Source organism: Thunnus maccoyii, chromosome 10, assembly GCF_910596095.1.
Source record: "Thunnus maccoyii chromosome 10, fThuMac1.1, whole genome shotgun sequence".
NCBI lineage: Eukaryota > Metazoa > Chordata > Actinopteri > Scombriformes > Scombridae > Thunnus > Thunnus maccoyii.
The window spans coordinates 23,253,245-23,277,004 of record NC_056542.1 but is presented as its reverse complement, the minus strand read 5'-3'; the positions used below and the strand labels follow the sequence as shown (position 1 = coordinate 23,277,004).

Here is a 23,760-nt window from a genome sequence, read left to right as displayed (position 1 = left end):
GATGAACAAGATTTTTTATGAATATCTTAGAGACCTGTAATTTTAGTATTTAACAGGGATTTTTGTATTTTTCTGGTGAGCCTGTGTCTTTGAAGGTAAACAGAACTGGGCTCTGTGAAACTGTGATACTGGGCCCGGGCCAGGCTTAACACAGTCAGCTAGTATACTTCTCTCCCTCTTGCTTGCTGTTTGTCTCACCGTAACATTTCAGTCCCTCGCTCTCTCTCCTTTGCTCTCTCTCACATGCACAAAGACTCCTTTAGGAAAAGCCTCGTCTCTCCCACAGAGTTAGAATGAGCGAGTGTAAACGGAGAGAAGAAGAGTGAGAGAGGAAAGGAGAGGCAGCGAACGAAAAGCAGGAAACCCTGCTCCGGCACAGGGGGGCAGTAAGTGCTGAGCTGCTGCAGGGACTGAGTTACAAATGGGCTCTCTCTCTCACGACACACACACAGTAGGCTACTAATGGACCTTTCAGAACCACTCAGCTCTGTTCACTTGACTAAACAGCATTAACAAGGATATGTCTTTCACTATCTTCTATTACATCAGTCAGCTTTTATTTTTAACAGGGCAATGTTTTTTGGGCTTCAGGTGTTTATGACACTCAAAAGTAAAGTGATCGACTTTTACTATTCTGAATAATAAATGGCAGTGGTAACAAGGCAGAATTGTACCCTTTCCATTTGGATCCGAAGCAAAAGAATGCAGAATTAATCTCAAATTGCCAAAAGAACTGTAGACTCATGTGGTCTGTGGTAAAATTATCAAACAACAAGTGAGGAGATAAAAACAGACAACACAGTTGAGTTTACAGCTTAGATCAAATGTAATACACCACAGTTTTGGAAGACTAAAACTAGTGGGTCATTCACGCAGACTACTAGCTAATACTAGCATACAATCTATTTATGACAGATGGAAACTAGAATTGTCCAAATGAAGACACCTGACCTTTTAGTAATTGTACCATACAAAAAACATTATGTCCAGAAGATAAGTACATGTTAAAAATTTACTTAACCCTTAAATAGGCAACGTGCAACAGGAGATACACACTCTTTAACATCCTGGCATGATTGAAGGTTTTCACCAAATCAAATTATCATTTATCAAAAGTTTTATCTGGTATTAGTATCTGGGTCACATGACTTGGTACAGGTTAACTGTCATTGTTTAGTCAGGCTGATCAGAAATGATCATCGCCACCAGTGGTGCAGGACATGCTTACCAGTTAGTAAATAATTATATATTAATCATAGTTATTTTCAATAAAAAAAACAATATAAATACATAATACTAATTATCACTACTGTCTTAATATGCTGATGATGAAAAAATGGTCTAAAGGTGTTCATGGTGTTATTCAGCAACTTCTGAAATCTATGTATCCCACAAGATACATTGCCAGATTAGGGATAGAAAGTTGGTCAATATGTAGTTTTTAAAATTTAGTTTCAAACTGGAAGACATGTTAACATTTACTGCAAAAACAGATATTATCATATTATCATGCACAGGTATGAACAGAATACCCATTTATATATATATATTGTTAAAGGTTTCACCATGGTATGCCTGAGACACACTCCACCCAAACCTAACCTCTGTAAAGATTCGATGAAAATTGACAATTAATTAATACATGATGGAAAATATTGTCAGCTGAGCTGAATTGTAACTAAATTTTGTGCAAGTGCAAGTTAACACTTCTGGTTAGATCAGCAGGAAGACAGTGGCCTGGAAAGTGAACTGTGGTTTCTGCAACTGATATAGGAACAGACACTGACCTTTAACTGTGAAGACTTTTTAGAGTTGTAAGAATTTTATAGTGCAACACAAGCAAATATCATCCAATAGTTTGTTGGTGTTGTGGTGGATGACCATGAATGGGTACTGAAATGTAGGAAATCAGAGATGTATTGATATAAAAGTGAAAGCCAGGTCAGTCCATCTGGACACTGAGCTCTGGTCCATGCAAGTGCCCTCAACCGACAGAGTGGGCCTCCTCCAGAGATAACCTGTTAAAGTGTCATCTTGGAGTACTTTCAAACCTCCAACACCTATTTGCACCCACACATTTTTGTTGTGACCCAGCTGTCAGTGTTAAGTTGAGCAATATGCTCTTAAGTAATCATTAGTAGTGGGCAGGGCTTATCAATTAACCCGGTGGCCCAGGTGTGATAAGATTTCTGGGCAACATCGTCCAGAAGTGATTTTGACCAGCCCAAACCTACCTCTAAAATAATTCTTTGTAAAGATTCAATGGTCACTGCTCACCACCCATGAGAGTGAGAGACTCGACACCGCATTAACTTTTGTATTTAGCTGTGAAACCTGCAACCCGTCCACCTCCAGATTTGTTTTTCACTTTGGGACCAACCACAAAAAAACTTGAACCAGTCAATGCATATAGTAAACCTTTCAATCAGATATGCCTATTGCACTTGCCCAGAGTCTACTGATTCTGGGCTGGAGCTAGCTGCTGTTGTTTTCCTTGCCGCTGTCGCCATGTGCTTGCTCAGGGGAATTGTTAGGTCTCTTCAAATTAAAGAGTACGATCTTGACCTGCTCTATGTGAAAAGTGCCCTGAGATGACCTTTTTTGTGATTTGACGTTATATAAATAAAACTGAATTGAACCGAGTTCAATTGAATTGTTGCTGACCAGAGGTAAGCCCCACGCACAGCCCACTGCCAGCCAGCCTTGTTTCCAACCACACACTTTATGTTAGAGAAAGAACTTTCCCTAGACACACCAGTAACCTAACTACTAGTCGTTCTTACAACAGTCAGGCATTCCTGACTAAATAAGCCTGTTTTAGAGTGGTTCAACGACAGCTGGTGATTATAGAAGCCAAGCTGAACTTTGGTTTCCTAAGCAGGCTAAGGTGGTCTCGCGTGTAGATTTTTGGAACCCATTTGATATTTAGGTCAGAGGTAGAGGACAGCTGTCTGCCGGTGCCTTATCCAAATCGGCAGGGGGTATCAGTTATCTAAGGCAGAAACCATTACAATTTTTTTTTTTCCCTGCAGGGCATCAAAGTTAGCATATTTTACGAAAGGCGAGTAGAGAGGATCCCTTGAAGCTCAGTTGGCCTCTGACTTTCTTCCAGTATATCTGCATGTCGTATGTTTCCACCAAGTGATTGCAGGTTACAAACAGTTCTTTGTGTTTGACTGGTATTCTGTTTGAAGTCATGAAGCCATTGCGTTTCCACAGAGGTAGGTAGCAGGAAAAGCTGAGACACACACTGTTGGAGTCAGTGCAAATTACATACATTTTGACACCCCATGCCACGACCAGATGGAGTGTGATTAGAATGAGAATGATTTCAGCTTATTGGGAGAACTGGGAGCCCAGCTGGAACTACCTGTGGGCAATATTCGTTTGCAGCAATGGAAGTAGTCAAAGCACACAAGAAAGTGTCTCATTTGGCCAAAAGTTCATCTTGGTGCCATGAGGATGTTGGCAGGGTGTTGGAAGTCATGTGTGGTATTTTGCTTTGGTTGGTGGGACACTGCGTGCAAAGGTTTTGGTCTCAAGAACATAGCATTGAGCTTCAGTATTTTGGGGAAAAGTGATAGGCAGAGGCCGTAGTACCTTTGCCCAGATATTCAAGCGCTTGAAGTCAATCAATGGCTTGAATCGGTTAAGGTGGTTGTTCATTTGTATTTGCCTTGTCCTTTTTAGAATCAGTTGAAAAACGGAATTAGTAGAACTGGATTGGTCGAACTTAAGTGTGGTATGCCTATACTTTGATAAAAATTATAAAATCAGTTTAAAAACTAGTATGTGTGATGTTAATAACCAGGGAAAACCAGAACGCATCACTTCTCTTCATCAAATAAAACATTAAAATGTTTACCATCATGACCATTCTTATACCTTAATAGGGCAACGTATCCTGGGAGATAGAACTCATAAAATCAAAAATATACAAAATATTTAAAAGATATGTGTGGAAATGTATTACTTAAAGATAATGAGATAATGAGTAACATTAAATTATTTTTACAACTATATTTTCCACTCCTGTCTGTTAAAGGGTTAATATAGCTAAGAGAGGTTTATTCTGGGAATATTTCAGAAGCGTTGTGCCTATCTTTCATCACCCACTACACTCACTTTTTCGCTGCTCAAAAACTTGTTGCTGATCTAATCTTTTTGTTCAGCTCACAGTAAAGATGGCAGTAGTGTTGTGGAGGTTTGTATGCAAGTTACTCAGCCATTATTAAAATTTTGGCATCTTCAAAACAGGAAAAACACAACCCAACAAGCTAATCAGTAAATAACAAAAATACAGTGTAAAATGAACAAAGTATTATGTATTCATTTATTTAAAAAAAGGTTATATTTGATGCTGCTTTATGTCAGCAATTGAATACAAAATATGTTATTAGTGTAATATATCAGTGGGCTCAAACTGATCAAACCTTACCTTTACTCTCAGTGAAGAGTAAGCTGCTGTAATTGTGTAAGAGGTAGACCTATACACAGCCTGCCAGTCATCCTATTTTGCTGTCTGTGAGCTAGCCTCTTTAAAAGATTAGTCTCACAGGCTGTGCGACTGCATATGTGTGTATGTGTGTGTGGAGTGTGTGTGTGTGTGTGTGTGTGTGTGTATTTACAGTATGTGCGTGTACATCAGTCTACCTCCTCCATGACCCAATTACAAATGGGCTCACTCCTGATCAAAGCACTTTAGATAAATCACTCCTGAATGTGTGAGCATGACTGCATTTGGGTGCGTGTGTGGTTGTGTTTGTGCAAAGATGCATATCAGTGTGAATACAGTACAAAACGAAAAGAAAAAAAAGATATCTGCAGTTAACTAAATGCACTAATTCAAAACTATCTAACAGATAGATGGAAAAGGTGTTGGATGATTTCGGACAAAAATTAAATGCTCTTTAAATTTTAGCTTTGGGCAGACCATGGCAAACACAAAGCCAATATGTGTACAGAGCAAATCCATGTACGTCACAGTCAGATTACTGCTCAGACACATTGGAGACGACTGTTAAGGTTTTTTCCTGGGGAAAGAAGTAACTGTCAGTGACTGTATTTACCAGCCATGGAAACACAGCTAAAAAGTTCCCAGTGTGGAAGGTCTTATGAAAATAACGGAATATATTAGAGTATCTTCTGAACTGGGCTCTGTCAGCACCATCCCGACCAAAATAAATTCCATTTAAAGTGATCTGCTCTGTCCTTCTATTCCTCCTGTGTCTAAAAGATCATATAGATACAATTAAATAATTTATGATATTTTACTCACTTCCCTAAGGATCCAGTCAGCCATTCCAATATGGGAAAAATGGCCAGGCAAAACTAAGGATTATTATGAATACTATCATTCCGCTATACAATGGTAGAGAGATCACTTATGTATAATAACAATCCTTGAAGTTGCTGGGGTTACAAATAAAACACCATTAGAATAACAGGAGACAAACAGACAGACTGATCCAGTCTATGGAATAAAGTCTGCTGTGGATGTGACTAAATTTAACTAGGTAGCAGTCAGAGTCACAAACATTCATGAAGTCAGTAAGTCAGTCAGACACTCAGTCACTAAAAAAGACAGACAGACAGCCGTGTCCCCAGTCACGGACAAAGACATCTCGTCAGATGAGTCTGTTCAGTGTGACACAATAGGATCACTGAAACAATGAGCTACTATTCTCTAATGAAGACAACCAACTGGGAATGGAGCAGATTAATTGGCCAAAAGCACAGCAATGACTGACCTATATTCACTATGGTACACTTTCTGCATTCTGAGAATTTAAACAATAGATGAACCCAAAACTCTCTTCTATTTAATCAGTATTAATGTAAAAAATGTCACAAGTTGCACTATTTGTCTGAATAACATACACACAGTAAAGAACTGTGCTACATGCCAAAGACCTTTCCTTTGAAAAGTCTACTGAAGACTGACACACACAAACTCAGGACAAATTATTGCCCAAAATTTTCTGAAAGCTATTAAGCCTGGAGTTTCAGATCTCATCAGTCCTGCTTAACAGATGCAGGGCTCCAACTATGTAATCAAAGCAGTTGTTGGGAGTGTGTTAATTTCTAAAACTTTGTAGGTAGACTTGTGGAAGTCTCCAGAGTATCTGCAATACCTACATCAGGTGATTCTGTTTGAATCATGTTAAAGTAGCTCTGCAGAGCCATCTTTTATTTCCTGTCAATGACTTTAAAGGACAGAAAAAAGGGGACAGTGGCTCAGTTGGTAGAGGGTGCTGGCCATTAATTGCATAGGTTTGATCCCCAACCACAGACCCTGAGCATATATAAACATCGATTAGTAAAACTATATCACGTTGCAACTCAAACAGTAAAATGTATTCAAAGCCATTCTGCAAAATAAATATACTTTTAAGAGACTATAATGTTACATTCTATCATATTGTTGAATGAGTACAAAAATATATTTTCAAAATGTGCATGACTCCTGATCATAACTTCAAAACACGGGATATTATTTCGGAAACACTGCAGTGAAGAGCAGAAACTTAAAACAAGTAAGCATGCTTTATCCTTGAGTGCCACCCTATGAACACACCCATCCACTTGCATGTAAGCACACATACACACGCACGCACATTAGAGCCAAAGCCACACTTGTCAGTGTGCACACTTGAATTTTAACCCCCTTTTGTGCATGGGACGAATAGAGTGAATAATCCACATCCTGGACCTTCAGCCACTCCCCTCACACTAAACACACACATACACTGTGCCGCTACCTAGCCAGCATACCCCTTGGCTGTCATGGTGTCCCCATGGCAACCTATATTTACACCACTTGACAGCAGAAGAGTGCAAACTTCAGTTTAGTAACAGCTGTGGATTCTGAAAGCATGCACACAAAGGGTGAGTGACCCAGAGATCCAGAAACAGAAACAGAAATGCGCAGAGACCAAAAGCAAAGGAAAAGACAGAGAAATAGAGTATGAAAGAGTTTCTGTTTTAGAAGTGTATTGGACATATGAGCCCAGTAAAAGCATCTGTTTGCAGTTGCTAGGCACACAACCTCCTAATTCAGCATATGCCTTGATGCTCATATTACCAGCCATGTGGTTAAAAAACCCACCCTACTGCAAAGCTCAAGAGGAAAGTGTTGCCACATTACTCCACTCAATGATAATGGCAGTCTGACCCTCTGTATTAACACCACAGAGGTGGTCCACCATAGCCTCCCCACTACTACAGCCAAAGAAAACATTATCAATGTTAAAATTAGTCAGGGATAAACATTTAACAAATACTACAATGCTTCATGTGAAGACAAGCATGGCGAAGAAGACAAGATGGAATGTTACACAGGTAACTGCTTACTTCCAAAACATTATTGTTACGTAATATGTTCGATATCCTACTGAGTCAGACTATGACCAACACACTCCCATAAAAATAGTGTTAATATAAGCCATCACATAATTCCCAGAAATCATTACAGCTCAAAAATTGAAAACGTCAACTGCAATATACAGTATGAACTGCCTTACCAAATATCTAATCTGTGGAGGCCAACAAAATGCTAAAACATTATTGTAGTTCATGAATGAACTATAATGTACACATGTCCACATGCCGTGCCATGGTGACAGTCTGTGGTTACAGTCAATATACAATCATAAACCCTGCTCATTATTTGAATGATGCTATGCTGCTGCAAATGCAACAACTGAATTACATTTACATAAAAAAACACAACTGCATTATCTATTCAACCTGAATCATAAACTGTATATAGGTGATGGACGATGAAATGTGAGAGAAATTTCCAACTCTTTGCCTGTTTGTATCAATGGAGGTACAGACTGTTCTAAAGAGGTGGTGGTGTTCATATCAAGTCCCTGCATTTAAAGTGTCTTAAAATTAGTCTTAAAATGGTTTAGCGGGTTGCATGCAACCTAGTTTACCTGGTGATTAAACAATGACTTCTCCACCACTATTAAAACACAAGGTTACAGCTCTGCACAATCTGTTCAACAGCAAGGCAGAGTTAGTAACAGTAACATAATAACCCAAGGGAAATAAAAAGACAACACCACACCTCAGGTGCTAAATGAAATGTTACTCATTGGGATCAATTAGGTTGCTTACACTCCTTGCAGTTATTTGAAGGTTTAACAGGACTATATTGTGATGACCTCAGTTTGAGTCTGCACTGGGCGACCCAAAAGTATCTGTGTCACACCTTATTGTAACAGCACCCCACCCTCCCCTCCTCTTTCCTATCTTCTCCTCTCCACTTGTGACCAGTGACACAGAGGCACGCTGTAACACTTACACACGAGACATGTTCCAGGAAAACACTAATACTACAAAAATAGGAGTAGGAAGCCAATGTACCCAACTGTTTTAAAAAAAGGAAGTTAGACATGTTTTTTTCCAGCTGTTCAAAGATCATATTTGATATATGACTGACACTTCCACAGGCCCTCTGCTGAGAGACTATTTCAGTTCTTTTCTTAGTTGTTTCTAGCCATTTACTTTAGCCTATTTCCTCTCAGTCATCTCCATCCATCCCTTAAGGACTGAGGTGGATTTAATGAGTGGCATCAATAAATAACCATAGTTTTCAACTGTTTGTTCCAGGACAGTCTATATTATGAAAAAAAACAAAAAAACTGGTGTTTTTAACATTCATTACCCTGTAAAAATCAGACAGCTCTGCACTCCAGTAATGAGCTTATTCCTTGTGCAGCTTATATCTATCAGCTTAGTCCTCTTGATCCTCTGACATTTCAAATCAAGTCTAAAAACCCAATGTCAAAGCAAGACCCTGGTGTGCCCATTATGGTTTTGTTTACTTTTTCCTAATTCACACATATTCTACCTTCAGAAAGTTATTACTGTTTTCTTCATTTCATATTTTTTTCATTTTCATTCATTAATCTCATGAGAGGAGATTAATAAATCAGTTGTTGGCTCACATATTGTCAGCACTAACTTATTTGTTTTTATGGGTACATCTATGATATAAGCTGTTATTTTCACTGTGCACCAGCTCCAATATACACAAAGCACCTGGGTGGCAAACAGGCCCACAGTGGAGGAAGAATGGAGCGGAAAAGGGAAGGAGGGATAATGAAGGTTGGTAAGAACGAGGGATGAGGGAATCTCATGTGGCACAAAGCCCCATATGGCTGCAGAGCAAGGAAAAAAGGGAATAGAAAAAGGGTACATGGGTGGAGTCCAACACTAGAAAAGAGAGGAGAGATGGAATGTAGAGGCAGAACAGTAGGAAATAATAATTAGTGTGTTCCCTACTCCCTAAACAGCTTGTTCAATTAGAGAGCTCCTGCTGGACAGACCAGAGGAAAAACACTTTGTTGTTACAAATAATGTTGGCTTTTAGCAGATGTGTGCAGCTTATTGGCACCACAGGATCCTTTGTTTTGGAAAGAATACGACACAAATCTATGATAAGCTACAGCAAAATTATTTCTAAAATATTTTCAGTGAGGTCTAATCTTCACCACTGAATCCAGTTTCTGCAGAAAAAAAGACATGAATATGAACAGAGGCTATACTTCTTTGTTTGCATTTTATAAATGTCAAGTTTTCTCTTTTATCAGTTAATAAGAAAATAAATAACTGTCTAGCTTTCATTGATTCCCTTTTAATAGAAAGATGACACTTAAAGGATGCAATGCCACAATAAATGAAAAAAATGTGTATGTGTTCCCTGCTAGCAGCTTCTAAAGGTTTAGTAATCATTTCTTGAAAAGGACGCCTGTTGCTAAAATTACAAACATGGTGGTTATACTAGTTATGCTTTGTTTTCTCTGTAACCAAGATACAGACAGGTGACAAATTAAAGGAAAAACCAAAATAAAGTGTCTTAGTAAGGTGTTGGGTCACCATGTGCTGCCAGAACAGCTTCAGTGCACCTTGGCATTGATTCTACAAGTCTCTGAACTCTACTGGAGTGATGAACACCATTCGTCAAAAAGATATTCCCTCATTTGGTGTTTTGATGATGGTGGTGGAGAGCACTGTGTAACACGTCAGTCCAGAATCTCCCATAGGAGTTCAACTGGGTTGAGATCTGGTGACTGTGAAGGTCATAGCATATGATTCACATCGTTTTCATATTCATCAAACCATTCAGTGACCCCTCGTGCCCTATGGATGCCCATTGTCAACCTGGGAGAGACCACTCCTATCAGGATAGAAATAGGATAAAGGTGATGACTCAGAAAAACTTTGTATTGATTTTCAATGACCCTTCCCTCTAAGTTGTTAACCACAATATCCTTTTAAACTGCTTGGAAAACTGTGTTGGTATTAAGGATACTGCTCTCGGTGTAAGGACTTGTTCTCTTGGTGTACGCCACACATGCACTCACCCACTTGTCGAGAACATGGTGAAGGATGACTCATCTGACCATATCACTTTTTCCACATCTCAGTAGACCAGTGCCTATGGTTTCTGTGCCACTGAACTCTCAAATGAGCGTTCATCTTTGTAATGAGGAGTTTACGTACTGCAACCCTACGATAATATCCCTCTCTATGTAATTGTCGACAGATTGTTCTTGCCAACAGTCTGATCACATCCTGCATTGAAATTCTCAGTCACCTGCTCCTCTGTTTCTCCTTACATATCGCACTAATACATGAGCATCACGGTCATCAAATGTGCGCTGTCGACCACAATTTCTAAACCTATTTACTGATGTCTTTTCCATAGATCTAAAAGCAGATGTCACTTTAGTCACTATTCCTATTGAAACACCAGCCAGTTGAGCAGTCTTTGTGACTAAAGCTCCTGCCATCCATGCCCCAACAATGAACCCTCTTTCAAAGTCACTTAGATCTTATCCTCTTGCAATTCTTGATAGAAAATCAGAATCAACTGGGCCTGCTCAGCGTTTTTATACATGCCACAGAGCATGATTGGATGTTAATTGCTTAATTGTACCATGCAGTGCAACTCCACTCATTTATTCAGGTTTTTCCTTTGTCACCCGTCTGTATTGTAACAGCAATGTCGAAGGTTTAAAACGTGCAAAACCATCCCACCTTCTGCAAGAAAAAGGGCACTCTAACACCTCTGCCTTATCTGGCGATGCCACTGCTATGGCACGTCAGTTGGTGTTAGAGTAGTCTGTCCCATCTGAACAGACACACATGCAGTCCGTCTGTCTTCCTCACTGACAAACCCACATACCACAGTGACTAACATATGACTGCAGGCTTCCAGAAATAAATCTGAGCAGCCCGTGGCAGCTGTGTAATACAGAGAGATACAGTCTAGATGCTTGACACTGGCAAATAAACAGGCATACTTTCTTTCGCCAGGGACAGAGGTTGGCAAACAGCAGAAAATAGGTTGGATAATGTAGTGTATTTTCAATGTATCATGGCATGGCTTTGGAGTAAATATATTCACAGAGCCTGAACTAACCTTAGAACCCATTAATTACATCCTACTGTGCCTGGTCTCATAATAAACTCCTGCTTGGAACACTAGCCACAACAGACGTTGTTGTAATTGTTAATGACATACAGATTAAATAAAAAATTCTAAGTTCTCAAACAATGAAAATAAGGGTGCCCCTTTCAGCACTTCATCAAGAAGTTAACTTTGTGACCTACTTTATTTCATTTCTTCATGTCCATGGGAATAAAAATATACATGAAACAAAGTTAAACCATTGGCTTTATGAGGCTTGTGCTATATTTCTATCATACACTATATACAAAAAAAACAAGTTGAGCAAAAGTTATACTTTCTGCTTTTGATCTAACAAGTTCAGTCAGTGTGTACTTTGGTCAAGTTTCTATCCTTACAGAGCAAGCTCTACACCTTCTCTATTTAAAACAGAATGGCCTGTGAGATGGATGCAGATACTGTATTACCAGATACACACTGTATCGCTGCCAACAACGCACTGCCTCAAATACTCTCTCCTGCCTATCTCAACTTTCATGAGTTAAATTTAACCCACCATAAAAAACATAACCCTAGATATCCAGATGTGACCACATACACTAAAACTTTTTCCTTTTTTGCTAAAAGTACATGCAGTATGGCCTTAAAGTAAAAGAGAGAAAAGGGGGAACTCCCTTAGTCAGCAATGCTGAGCTAGTGACTGACCACATGAAATTTAAACCTCTGAATAGAGATGATTTGGTAATGGGTGTGTTGGGTTGTGTCTGCATCTGTCTCAAAATCTCCCCTCGTTTGAAATCCCAGCGGGAAGAGAAACGGCACTGAGGGATAACATTATCTTACAATACCTCGTCTATCTCTGAGGGTATTTTAAGAAACTGTATGGACTGAAAGACACACATGACATTCAAATACTATGCAAAGGATGAGACTGACATTTAAGTTCAGTGGGCACAGCTTCAAATGAATGAGCATTTACACTGCAGCCAGCAACTGGTGTTGATCTCCCTCCATATGCAGTGCCCAGGAGTGCACAAAGGCATGCATGTACACACAAACAGGACATCTGGTAGCCAATAATTATGTTTGGGTGTGTGCTGAGGATAAACGGTGAGTTATTTGTAATCCCATACTGTATTTATCTGTAAAATCTGCCAACCCAGTCTTCCTGTGGGTGTGTTTTAAAGATGAATAGACACAGAAACTAGGCTACCACAGACAACAGATGCATTTAAAATAAAATATGTGACCTACCGACAATGAGGCAGATGGCAGCACAAACCAGGGTGTTAAAGGTCATATTGTTTGTTTATTTGTTATTCTTTGCACTTTTTGGGGCACTTCTAGGCAAAATCTAGAGATAGGAAATGCACCGAGCCCGTGCGGCAATAAATGACAACAAATTTGTTTGTCAAAGCGAGGGTGCATGTGGTTGATCATCACTGGGGACTGAACCATGTGACCAAAGTAAACTCACAAGTTTCTGACGTTGCATATGCTTGTGTCTCCAGAAAAGAGAGGAACAGAAAAGGTCTATTAAACTCCTAACAGCTCTGTAAGAGACTTTGAAGATTAAAAACACAAGTCAAAGCTGTTCCTTAAGGAATGCTGTAATATAGAATTCATTTGAGCTGTTGGCTCTTAATTCTGCTTCAGTTTATTTAATTAGTCTGCTGCTTCTTAATTGCTTCTGTGGGAGTAAATACTAAAATTAGGTGACAAAACCACATTAATCAGATGTGGACTAAAGCTCACTCGACACACAAGTAAGCACAGAGGCAGATGCTCACAGTCACATATAAACACAACCAGGTCCAGACATGTAGAGGAAAACACCAGTGTGCTAATTAAGACTGTTGTGTATGCAGACTTTAAGAAAGAGGATTGAAACTGCTCCAGTATGAATGTAATAAACATACACAATACTGCAAGTCAACTTTTTCCCCAAGAAAAAACAGATCAGGAGCAGGTTGATGTCTGCCGAATCATGTGCCACAAGTATATTAAAAAAATGCATTTTTGGTTAAAAACCATCCAACAACCATCAACTTTGATAGGGAAGCAAGCAGACAGATTTTGGATAATCTTGATCTCAGTGCACTTTTAGGAACCAGTACTCATTTTGTCTGGGAGGGGAGGAAGTAGCCTTTTGTGTCCATGCTTAATTACAGGCTTATAAAGCTCAGAACTAAGGCTTAATTCAGGCAACCTTTCCAGCACGTTCACACACATACACACACACACACACACTGCTCAGATTTCAATGACCATGTACACTTACCTTAAAAGAGCAGTCTCTTCCTTCAAAAACAGCTGAGTTAGTTGCTGCTAAGCTAACGATTGCATTGGAAAGGATCACACATTGGCTCATGTCTGAGTCTCAATGTAAACAAGACAAAATGTATGTTTTTCTCTAAAAAACTATGGTACAACCTCCTTACTCTGATATTTTCATCAAAGGTGAAAAAAGTTTCTGATTTTAAATATCTTGGTGTGACACTGGATCCAAATTTGAACTTTAAGAAACATGTTTAAAAAAATGGTTAAAACCATAAAGTAAAAATTTTAGACATATTAGAAACCGTCTTTCTTTGGTCGCAGCCAAGATATTTATGCATGCTATGATTCTTTCTTATATGTCTTATTGCATCACATGTTGGGGGCAGGCTGGAGAAACAGCCATAAAACCTCTTGAGTCCTTATACAAACAACAAACAAACTCTAAGAACTCTGGACAAAAAGCCAATGCATTTCCATCACTGTAGGGTACTAGAGAAATACAATTTAATGAGCTTTGAGAATTTTAGATTATCCTAAAATTTGTGCCTAGTTTATAAAATTTTAAATGGTTTGGCCCCTCCTCAGTAAGTTCTATTAGATCCTCCAGAATATCCTCTATAAAAGACTGTACCATTTTCGCCGCACTGCATTTGGGCAGTCAGCTTTCTCTGCGAAAGCCACAACTCAGTGGAACGCCTTACCTGATGATATGAGGAACTATAGTTCTATCAATGCATTCAACGCCAAATTAAAAAATCTACTAAAGACCAATCAGCTGTGTGACCACTGAGTCTAAACTCCATCTATGGTCTTCTCATTAGTGCAGGTAGTCTTGCTTTTAATTTGACAAGTTTACATTATTAATTTCTAATTGACATTGTGGGTGTATGTGATGTGCTGTTGTGTGTAGCTTTATATTTCATATTTTGTACGGTGTGTTCTGTGTGTTTTTTGCTTCGTACTGTTTGTTGTTGTGCTGTTGCATGTTTTGATTGTGGGGGACTGCGGATGCACATTAGCTTTGAGCTAACTCCGGTGCAGTGCATCTTTAATGTTTAAAACTACACACTGTCCCAATCAATAGTTAAATACAATCTCCCTTCCTCATTTGTCTTGTGTGTGTGTGTGTGTGTGTGTGTGTGAATGCAGTTTTATGAGCTGTGTTTCATTAGGACTGGGCTATGTAGTAAAGTAGCTACTCCCTTCGTGATGACAAAAAACAGATCACAACACAAAAGGAGATGTCATGGTAATTTATACAGATAGAAATGTCACACACTGACTGGATAAAAAGGCATTTTGGTTCCACTGCCAGCTGAAACGGTAAACAGTCTACTTTGTTATTTTGCCAAAAAGCAAATTGCCAATTTAAGAGTGTCACGCACACACACACACAAGTAACAAACATCCACTGTCAGTGTTTCTGGACACAGTACACACAACATTTTTTTTTTGTATTTGTAAATTGGTTTAAATATATGGAGCTTTTAGACCTTTACTTACCTACTAACCTTTACCTGAAAGATCAGAGGAGAAAAAGACCACACCTAAATTCATCTCATCAACACTCTTTCTTACAGTATCACACTCATGTTGCCAATTAAGAACATCCATGTTTTACCACGCATCTGTGTTACACTGCTGCTACCACACACCTACACCATGGATTGAGATTAAGAGCTATTGCATGATAGATAAAAGGTTTGAGCCCTCTAAAATCACAATAGGACACAAAGAAATCCCATCTTTAACCAATAATTACAATGCTGAGTTCAGAACTGATGCAGTCAGCAACCCTGTTTCTCTAGTACACAGCTATTACCATAATTAGCACAGAAGGAGCACATAATCATGCTGATGCAGCATCATATTTGGTCGGTGAACTACTAATAAAGACATCATAAATCCTAACTTAACTTTATTGTTGAAAATGATTTAAAAAAAAAAAATTAAAAAAAACTTAAAAAACCATAACCTTCTATCAATGAGAAATTGTGCAAAACTTACAGATTAGTTAACACAAACTTCACTCATCTTTAATGAAACTTGCACACATACTGCATTTAAGATAGAAAACCCTTCTATCTATCTGTGTCACCATGACTTCTGAAAGGCCAACAGCTGTTTACCTCTGACATGAAAAACTTCTATGAATGGACAGCACTGTATAGACACTGTTCACAACAAAAACATAATTTGGCATTCAAATTTACAGTCAGTCCTGATACAATTAGGTGATATTTCCCCAAACACAGCATGAAGTTAAGCAGTAGGATTCACCGAGAAAACATCACTACCATATTGTCCCTCAGTGCAGACAAAAAAACTTTTTCACAGTAGACATTTTGGCTTGTGATAGTAGAAGCACAGGTGTTACTAATAACATCAACGAGGCTCCATTCTATTTAAGCAAATAAAGCCAGCATTCACAATACCAGGACCCCAAAACTGGAGCAGCTAAATGGATTCCACCCATCATCAATTTTATTATTTACCCATTTTGACATGTCAAAATGTCAAAAACGCCCATTAAAAAAAAAAAAAAAAATCAGGTAGCAGTGGCAGCAACACAGGGGTTCAGTTGATGTTGTAATGAAGGGACAGAGACACAAACTCCAGCTACCAGCCACACCCCAAACAACACAATTAACAGCACCCACAGTTGTTGCTGTTGGGGTCCCACTAGCAAAAGGCTGTGTCACTTTCTCTCCTCATAGCAACCAAATACACTGTTAAACTATGTTTGTATGCTTCTGAGCTGCTCATGCTTATTGTGTGTGGCAAAGAGACTGTTGGCAAATGGAGAGCAGGCTGAGCTGGCTGCTGGAACACTCTCTGTTGTCAGTACTTCTGTCTGTATGTGGGCTAAATGGTGCTCAAGTGTTGCTGTGAACACTCATAACCACTTTGAATAGACAGTCATGGGGCTGTCACACAAGTTGCCTTACTGACCAATGAAATTACTGCTATCAAGAAAAAAACACATAGGCTGTTAATGGGAATCTTATCAATAACAAATAGCTTATAAGAGCTTTATGGATATTACAGTCAAACCATATGTGATGGCTCTAGACCAGTGATAAATATTGTCTCAGATGCGATGAACTTCACACTATTTAGTAGACCTATGTCAATTTATATGAGACAAAACTTAAATGCAAAGACTAGAAACAAAAATGTAACGTTACATTTGCGCATAGTTTAGTATTACCGGCCTGAAATTAGTCAAATTATCTAGAAAGTTCGTTAGTTTGAACCGTCAGAGAAAGAATACGAGTTGTTTAATTAGCCTATGTTAATTATTTTTGGAGGACTTACCCTAAAGGCGGTTTTGAGGGCTCAGTCATTGCAGTGATTACGATATCCGACTTCAGATGATAGCGGTACTCAAACTGGGCTCCCAAAATCCGCTGTTGCTCTTAAACTCGGTGGATATCCATGACACTATCACCTGCGAGTTAGCACATCAAAATGAAATTAATTTTAACAGGTTCTCTAACCTATTTCTGCCAATTAAAAAGTCTTGTTTTCATCAAGAAAAGTACAACTCTGTATTTTCTATTTAACATTGGTTCAACAAGTGACAGCGCGCAAAGATGTCAGTCCAGTGTGACCCGGAGCACAAAGACCGCTAAGTGTCCCTGGAGACTAACTGCGACACAAGACTCGAGACAGTCAGTATTTTAAAGCCCAACATACTTCAGTGAAAACACACTTACTGAGTAGTACTCGTGAACTGAGTTAGGCGGCTTGTCAATTCCACTTGATATAATCTTCGTGTCCTCCCCCCCTGCTCTCCCTCGACCGTTGTCAAGGTAACTGAACTCATTAAAAGAAACTTCCGTTCATGGTATTTCAAAATAAGACTTCATACGAATTTTTTTTTTTTTTAATTTCCTCCTTTGCCTTTTTCCTCCTTTTGCTTTTTTCAGAAGGACCAGTCAGGGAGGGTTTACAGAGAAATACTGGTGTCATATTGGTAGTCAGTTCTTCAATACTGGGCTTATGTCAAACACTCACAAGTTGGAGCTGAAGGTACAACCATCCTCTCAGGTGAGCCAGGAAAACAAGTTATGTAAATGTTTGTATGAGTTCTAAGTTAGCTGAACATGATATGAGCAGAGCGTAATTTATATACAGCTAACGTACTTTGCATTGTATTGTAAATTAGCCAGCTAAACAGCTAGCAATGATAGTTTAGTTTTGCCTCCCTCCTTGTTAGATAGCCAAAAAGATTTATATTTTATCGTTCTGGTAGTCCTTCAAACAGTGACAACACAAAAAGAAAGATTTATGACCAATCCAACTTTTTTTTTTTCTGATGACGTGATACTCTGACAGCTAAGTGACCACAACTTCCACAAAACAAAACTTGAGGCTACTAGCTGAGCTGATAACGTCAGTCCATCTAAAAGTCATTTTATTCACTACAAGCTTGTCGTTGAAAAGTCTATAGTATATATAGATAGGTATTAAAACTATTGAAAACACACACACGGATGGGAGAACAAATGCAGACCAGGATTTTATAAAATCTTTACAAAAACTAAATTCTCTGCGTATTATTTCGGAGGGCAGTGCACCAGTATTTCCTGTCTTTTTGCAGTTGCTTCTGTCTAACTTGACGCAGCTCTCTCTGGCCCGCCGTCGTCAGCAGATCCCACGTCAATCATCCTCACTGGGAATTCACTGAGCGCCAGCTGGAGAGCGACAGAACGAATACACAAATAAACCACCAATACAGAGATAAAAACTGACAAAAAGTCAGTAAGATTAAGCTCCAGAGCTGAACTTCTAGGGTTAAATCCAATTTAAGAAACATAATTATGACGAGTAGTAGTATTACTAGCCTATTCTTGTTGTTGTTATTGTTATTATTATGCCTATAATAATTATTATTATCATTGATGTCGTCGTTGCACGTTATGGATAAACATAAGGCAACAAAAGTTCGAGTCTATAATCTGAATGAACCGTCTCTGCATTATGTCTCATTGAAATTCCCTGATGAGAATTCAAATCTTTTCTCCTGGCATGTTTCTCCCGACATGCTTTGTGTCTATCCTGTGCCATACCTCTCTGCACAGCTAAAGTTTGATTTTCCACCACAAGAGGTCACCCATAGACCACTCGTTATAGAGATTGTATATGGGCAACATCATTATTAGAAGAAGAGGAGGAGCAGAGTGAAGTGTGAGGCCTAAAATAGGACAAGAGTCTTAGTCTTAGATCTTAGTGTATGAGTAAATCTAATTTATCAAATACTCTGATGGCGTTTACATTACATTACAAAGGAGTAAAAAAGAGCTATATTTTCAACTAACCAGTTGGGAAACAGACTAAATGCTTATTATTCATCAAATACTCTAAACTAGTTTAGTTGTGCCTCCCGCCTTGTTAGATGGCCAAAAAGACTTGTATTTTATCATTCTGGTAGTCCTACAAACAGTGACAACACCCAAAGAAAGATTTATGACCAATCCAACTTTTTTTTCTGAGGACGTGATACTCACTGACCACAAGTGACCACAACTTCCACAAAACAAATGGGAGGCTACTAGCTGAGCTGACAATTATTCATCAAATACTCTAAACTCCTTTCTTGATATGTGGATCTTTATGGTAGAAAACTATATTAATTGAATATTTAAGCTAAAACCAGCAATCATATTGTATGTCTAACATGTTTGAGATCATGCGATTGCATGATTTCTTTTGATGTGCTGTGTGTGTTGGTACCTAAGTTATTTTAGGTGTCAAGCGCTGCAGCGTGGGAAACTGATAAGGATCTTAGAGTCACATTGTCAAGGGCACGTTACAGGAAATATCTTTTTTTCAGTCTCAGTGCTACACATTATTAGGGGACGGCAGTCTGTAAGACAGTTAGTTCATCATTATACATTTGAGGACATCTCACCTGTTCAGATCCAGCCAGAGAACAAAGGAGCCCTGGAGTGCAGCCGCTGATTACCTGACAGGAAAAGGCATCACTGAAGTCTCATCATGTCAGGTGAAAGCATTTTTAACAACAACATTCATTTTGGAATATTCAATATGTGTACGAATACAGGCACAGTAATTTTATTTAAAACATGTATCATTTACATTTTTAATTTTACATCATTTTATTTAAAATAACTTTTTTTTAGTAATATTGAAGAAATTTTTGTGTGTAATATATGATGCTTGAGGGTTGATAAAGCGCTGTTCGTTTTATGTCCAGTTTCCACTAAAATCTAATTTATACCAGTTACTTTCCAAATCTCAAGAAATACAAAATATCGCATTATAATGTCTTTAAAAAATGTCCTTTATCCTTTATACTATTTGTGCGTTCATCAAACTTATAGCCTACAAACATGTATTTGCTAAGGTTAACAAAAAGGAAAGGAATTTAGATCTAAACTAACTTACCAATTCAAACACCTGTCTAAAATATATCTAAAGTGTGGAACACATCTAAAACAAATCTACAAAGTCATGATAGCATAGGCCAAACATATCAAATCAAATAAAAACAACTTCTGAAAGTTAAAATCAACAGGGATGTGATGCACAGTATATAGCAAGTTGACATAAGCCTACTGCTGATGGATAAGCAACCCAATGTGACTCATCTTGAGTGTTTGAGCAGGTGCTTTAGGCTCTGTTTTTCATTAAGTGTTTACATTATTTTGTCAACCCCCCACCTCCAGATAATGTGTGGGTGCTATGTTTTCAACAAGGGAAGCAATTACATGTGAAGACCAGCAGGTGTCACAACAATCCCCATTATAATTTGATTTAAAGGGTAGATTCAACTAAATTAAAAGCGCATGTATCCGTGTGGGAAGTTTTTGATTTTATTTGTCCATGTTTTGATTTATATGTCTTAGAGAGGTCTGCCTTCACACCAGTACAATGGAGTTCAATGAAAGTCTGCTTGTGGTGCTCACATTATTGAAAAAATGCCATTTACAAACAGCAAGGTGTCTTTCCAGATATGGTAGCCCTGTCACTCTGAACAATCACAGACCTGAATGGGAACAGATTTCAATGGAACTCATAAAATATAGCCTATAGCCTAAAAGGTGACATTGCAGCTGTTGCAAATGTGATTTTTCAACACTGTGAGCACAAAAAACATTTTAATGTTGCCTGTAGGCCTATTATAATGTAAAAGAACTGATAGGAGCATGCTGGTTTAACATGTGGATCATCCTAACTAATAAATGAAAAATCTCTTTCTGCAGCTTATGATGCAAATGCCACCCTCAACCCGACGATGTATGATTACTCATCTTACTACAGTGACAATGACAGTGGTGTCACTCCTTGCAGCAATGTTGAAATGAGAGAGTTTGGCAGGGTGTTTCTGCCTGTTCTGTACAGTTCAGTTTTCATCCTCGGATTCCTAGGTAAGTGTTTGTGTGTGTGTGTGTGTGTGTGTGTGTGTGTGTGTGTGTGTGTGTGTGTGTGTGTGTGTGTGTGTGTGTGTGTGTGTGTGTGTTGGTATGCCTTCAGTCACTTTCAGGGACACAAACCAGAGTTAACACCACTTGATTGGGCACGGCCGTGTCCCCATTTGGTAAAATGCTGATTTTCAGGTCAGTGGTTAAGATGATTTAGGTTTAGGGTTAGGCAAGTAGTGGTTATATTTAGGGTTAGGGTAAGTCTCCAGGAAATGAATTTAATCTATGTAAATACCCCAAAAGTGACTGAAGCGTGTGTGTGTGTGTGAGTGTGTGTGTGTGTGTGTGTGTGTGTGTGTGTGTGTGTGTCAGACATACAGAGAGAGAGAGACTGTTAATTTACATTAATGTGTAGTCGACAGATTTAAAGTTTCTTTTCCTCTCCCAAGGTAATGGCCTAGTGGTGTGTGTCCTGGTGAAACACCGCAACCAGACAAACTTGACAGATATCTGCCTCTTCAACCTGGCTCTCTCTGACCTCCTCTTCGTCATCACGCTGCCTTTCTACACTCACTACGTTGTGGCCGGAGAATGGATCTTCAGTGTCTTTTTGTGCCATTTCATCGGTGGCATACACAACACCGGGTTCTTCAGCGGCATCTTCTTCATGGTTGTCATGACGCTGGACCGCTACGTGGTCATCATGCACACTCACAAGGTTGCACGATACCGCACTGTGAAGATGGGCATCGCTCTGACTGTGTTTGTCTGGATGCTTAGCTTGTTCGTCTCCCTACCGTCTTATATCTTCACAACGGTGAAAAATGGGTCTCAAGGGCAGAGTTGTGATTTCATTCCGGAAAACAAAGACTGGTGGGTGTTCAACATCTTCGCACCAAATATCTTGGGCCTTGTGATTCCCTTGTTGGTGATGGTAATTTGCTACTCTAGGATCATCCCCATTCTGGTCAAGATGAGGAGTGCAAAGAAACACCGTGTTGTCAAGCTGATCATCTCCATCGTGGTCGTCTTTTTTTTATTCTGGACCCCATATAACATTTCCAATTTCTTGCGGTTTCTGCAGTATGAAGCCAGCCTGTTTGATGATTGCGACTCTGACAAAAATTTAAAGTTGTCAATAACAGTGACTGAGACCATTGCCATGACTCACTGCTGCCTCAACCCCATCATATACGCCTTTGTGGGACAGAAGTTTATGAAGCGTGCCGTACAGCTGCTGAGGAAATGGGTGCCTGGGATTCACTTTCTCTCCACCAGAGATTTGTCAGATAGCTCATTCAGGAAAAGGTCTTCTGATGTCTCCTCCACTTTTGTCATGTAGGTGGTGGAGGGCAGATGTAATATGTTTTGTGGACATTGCCTACAGTGTTTGGACTTGTTTTTTCTTCTTATTACTGCAGATGTTATACGTGTTCATTTTGCATGATTTGTTTTACTCGTGACTTTCATTTTCCACCAATGAAATTGTTGTTTATCAGCAGTGTCTCATCTATAAACTCTCCTTGTACATATACGCCTGTTATTGTTAGATTTATTAATTTGCACTTGCAAATGGAATGTCGTGCTTTCTCTATAACATGTCAGATTTATAAGGCCATCAGTTTTTCAAAGAATCATAGTGTTACTTGATCAGCATACCATCTATTTTTGAGCTCCCATGCTGGTGTCTTCGAAATGCTACGCAGAAGGTGTTGCTTCTTTTTTGCTTGGTGTAAAACAGGAGGAAACATGACTGCACCTCAAATTATACCTTTAAACTGAAACCATGAACATTTTCCAACTAACCACAAAGTTTGTCGTGCTAAAGCCGTGCATAATATGGTCCTTCTTTTGCTTTTCTTTTCCTTTTTCCACACATTAGTTGATGAAACTGCAAATTGGTGAGTAAACACTTATGTTATATGGAAAACACAACTTTAAAAAGAAAGCTGAATGGTCTTTTTCAGCATGTAACTTCCCTTGTGGAAAGACTTCTTTCAGATGTTGGATGACGATCACAGCTACAGAGGTAAAAACCAACACAGGGTTATGTTGCACTGTCTGCACCATTAGTCATAGATTTAAATCTGTTAATTTGGAACATTTTTTGGCCCATCATATCTGTAATTTCTCACCTATTTTCTCAGTATTGTTTTATGCCTCACATTTGTACATATGTACAGTAAATTGTATCTTTGTATTTTTGTTTTCATACTGAACACAGCATATTCTTTTTGGCTCCATATCAGATGTTATTTGCACAAATGCTACACATTTTCAAGCCTTTGCTCAGATGTTTCAATTTTATATCCTCTAGTGCTATGACTGTCAATTGCTGATGTGTTTTTGTATTTCACATTTGCTCTGGCTTTTTCTAAATAGTTGTTGTTATGATTCATTGCGTCAGTGACCTGATTTCTCAATAGGGATTATTAAAGTTTTATCTCCTCTCATCACCTCTCTTCTTTAAAATGACCAAAGATTGAAAATATGTTTGTGTGTGTCTTAGGACATCAATTCCATGGCACAATACATGCTGCTCTCATTTAAAAGTCATGCATCATTGCACCTTAGGTTCTTCAGCTTGCGGCCTTGACCCTGATTTGAAAACAAAATAAATGTACCGCAGTTTTACTTCTGTACAAAAACTTTTTGTAATGATTC

At 38.8% G+C, this 23,760-nt stretch overlaps 2 protein-coding genes across 7 annotated transcripts in view; one reads left to right on the top strand and one right to left on the bottom strand.

The window, feature by feature from the left end:
- Positions 1–17,515, bottom strand: part of cobl (cordon-bleu WH2 repeat protein) — a 65,669-nt gene extending 48,154 nt beyond the window's left edge. For all 4 annotated transcript variants that reach the window (XM_042425168.1, XM_042425170.1, XM_042425169.1 and 1 more), the window contains exons 1-2: positions 17,425–17,515; positions 17,024–17,156 (exon numbers count right to left, since the gene is read on the bottom strand). In XM_042425168.1, coding sequence (XP_042281102.1) covers positions 17,024–17,052 — 29 coding nt within the window. In that variant the 5' untranslated portion in view covers positions 17,053–17,156; positions 17,425–17,515. The remainder of the gene's footprint in view (positions 1–17,023; positions 17,157–17,424) is intronic.
- Positions 17,436–23,549, top strand: LOC121906351 (C-C chemokine receptor type 3-like). 3 transcript variants are annotated; one of them, XM_042425179.1, is made up of 5 exons: positions 17,436–17,520; positions 17,638–17,758; positions 19,631–19,715; positions 20,938–21,102; positions 21,546–23,549. In XM_042425179.1, exons 3-5 carry the CDS (start codon positions 19,709–19,711, stop codon positions 22,436–22,438), a joined length of 1,065 nt encoding a protein of 354 aa, XP_042281113.1. In that variant the 5' UTR covers positions 17,436–17,520; positions 17,638–17,758; positions 19,631–19,708; the 3' UTR covers positions 22,439–23,549. The 3 variants fall into 3 exon arrangements, with proteins under 3 accessions (XP_042281113.1, XP_042281112.1, XP_042281114.1); XM_042425178.1 differs by having other exon boundaries at positions 19,545–19,715; XM_042425180.1 differs by lacking the exons at positions 17,436–17,520; positions 17,638–17,758 and adding an exon at positions 17,924–18,468.
- Positions 23,550–23,760: the final 211 nt, after the last annotated feature.

Coding starts and splice junctions, on each gene's coding strand:
- LOC121906351 (XM_042425179.1), top strand. Junction 21,103..21,545: donor TTTCATCCTCGGATTCCTAG/GTAAGTGTTTGT, acceptor TCCTCTCCCAAG/GTAATGGCCTAGTGGTGTGT.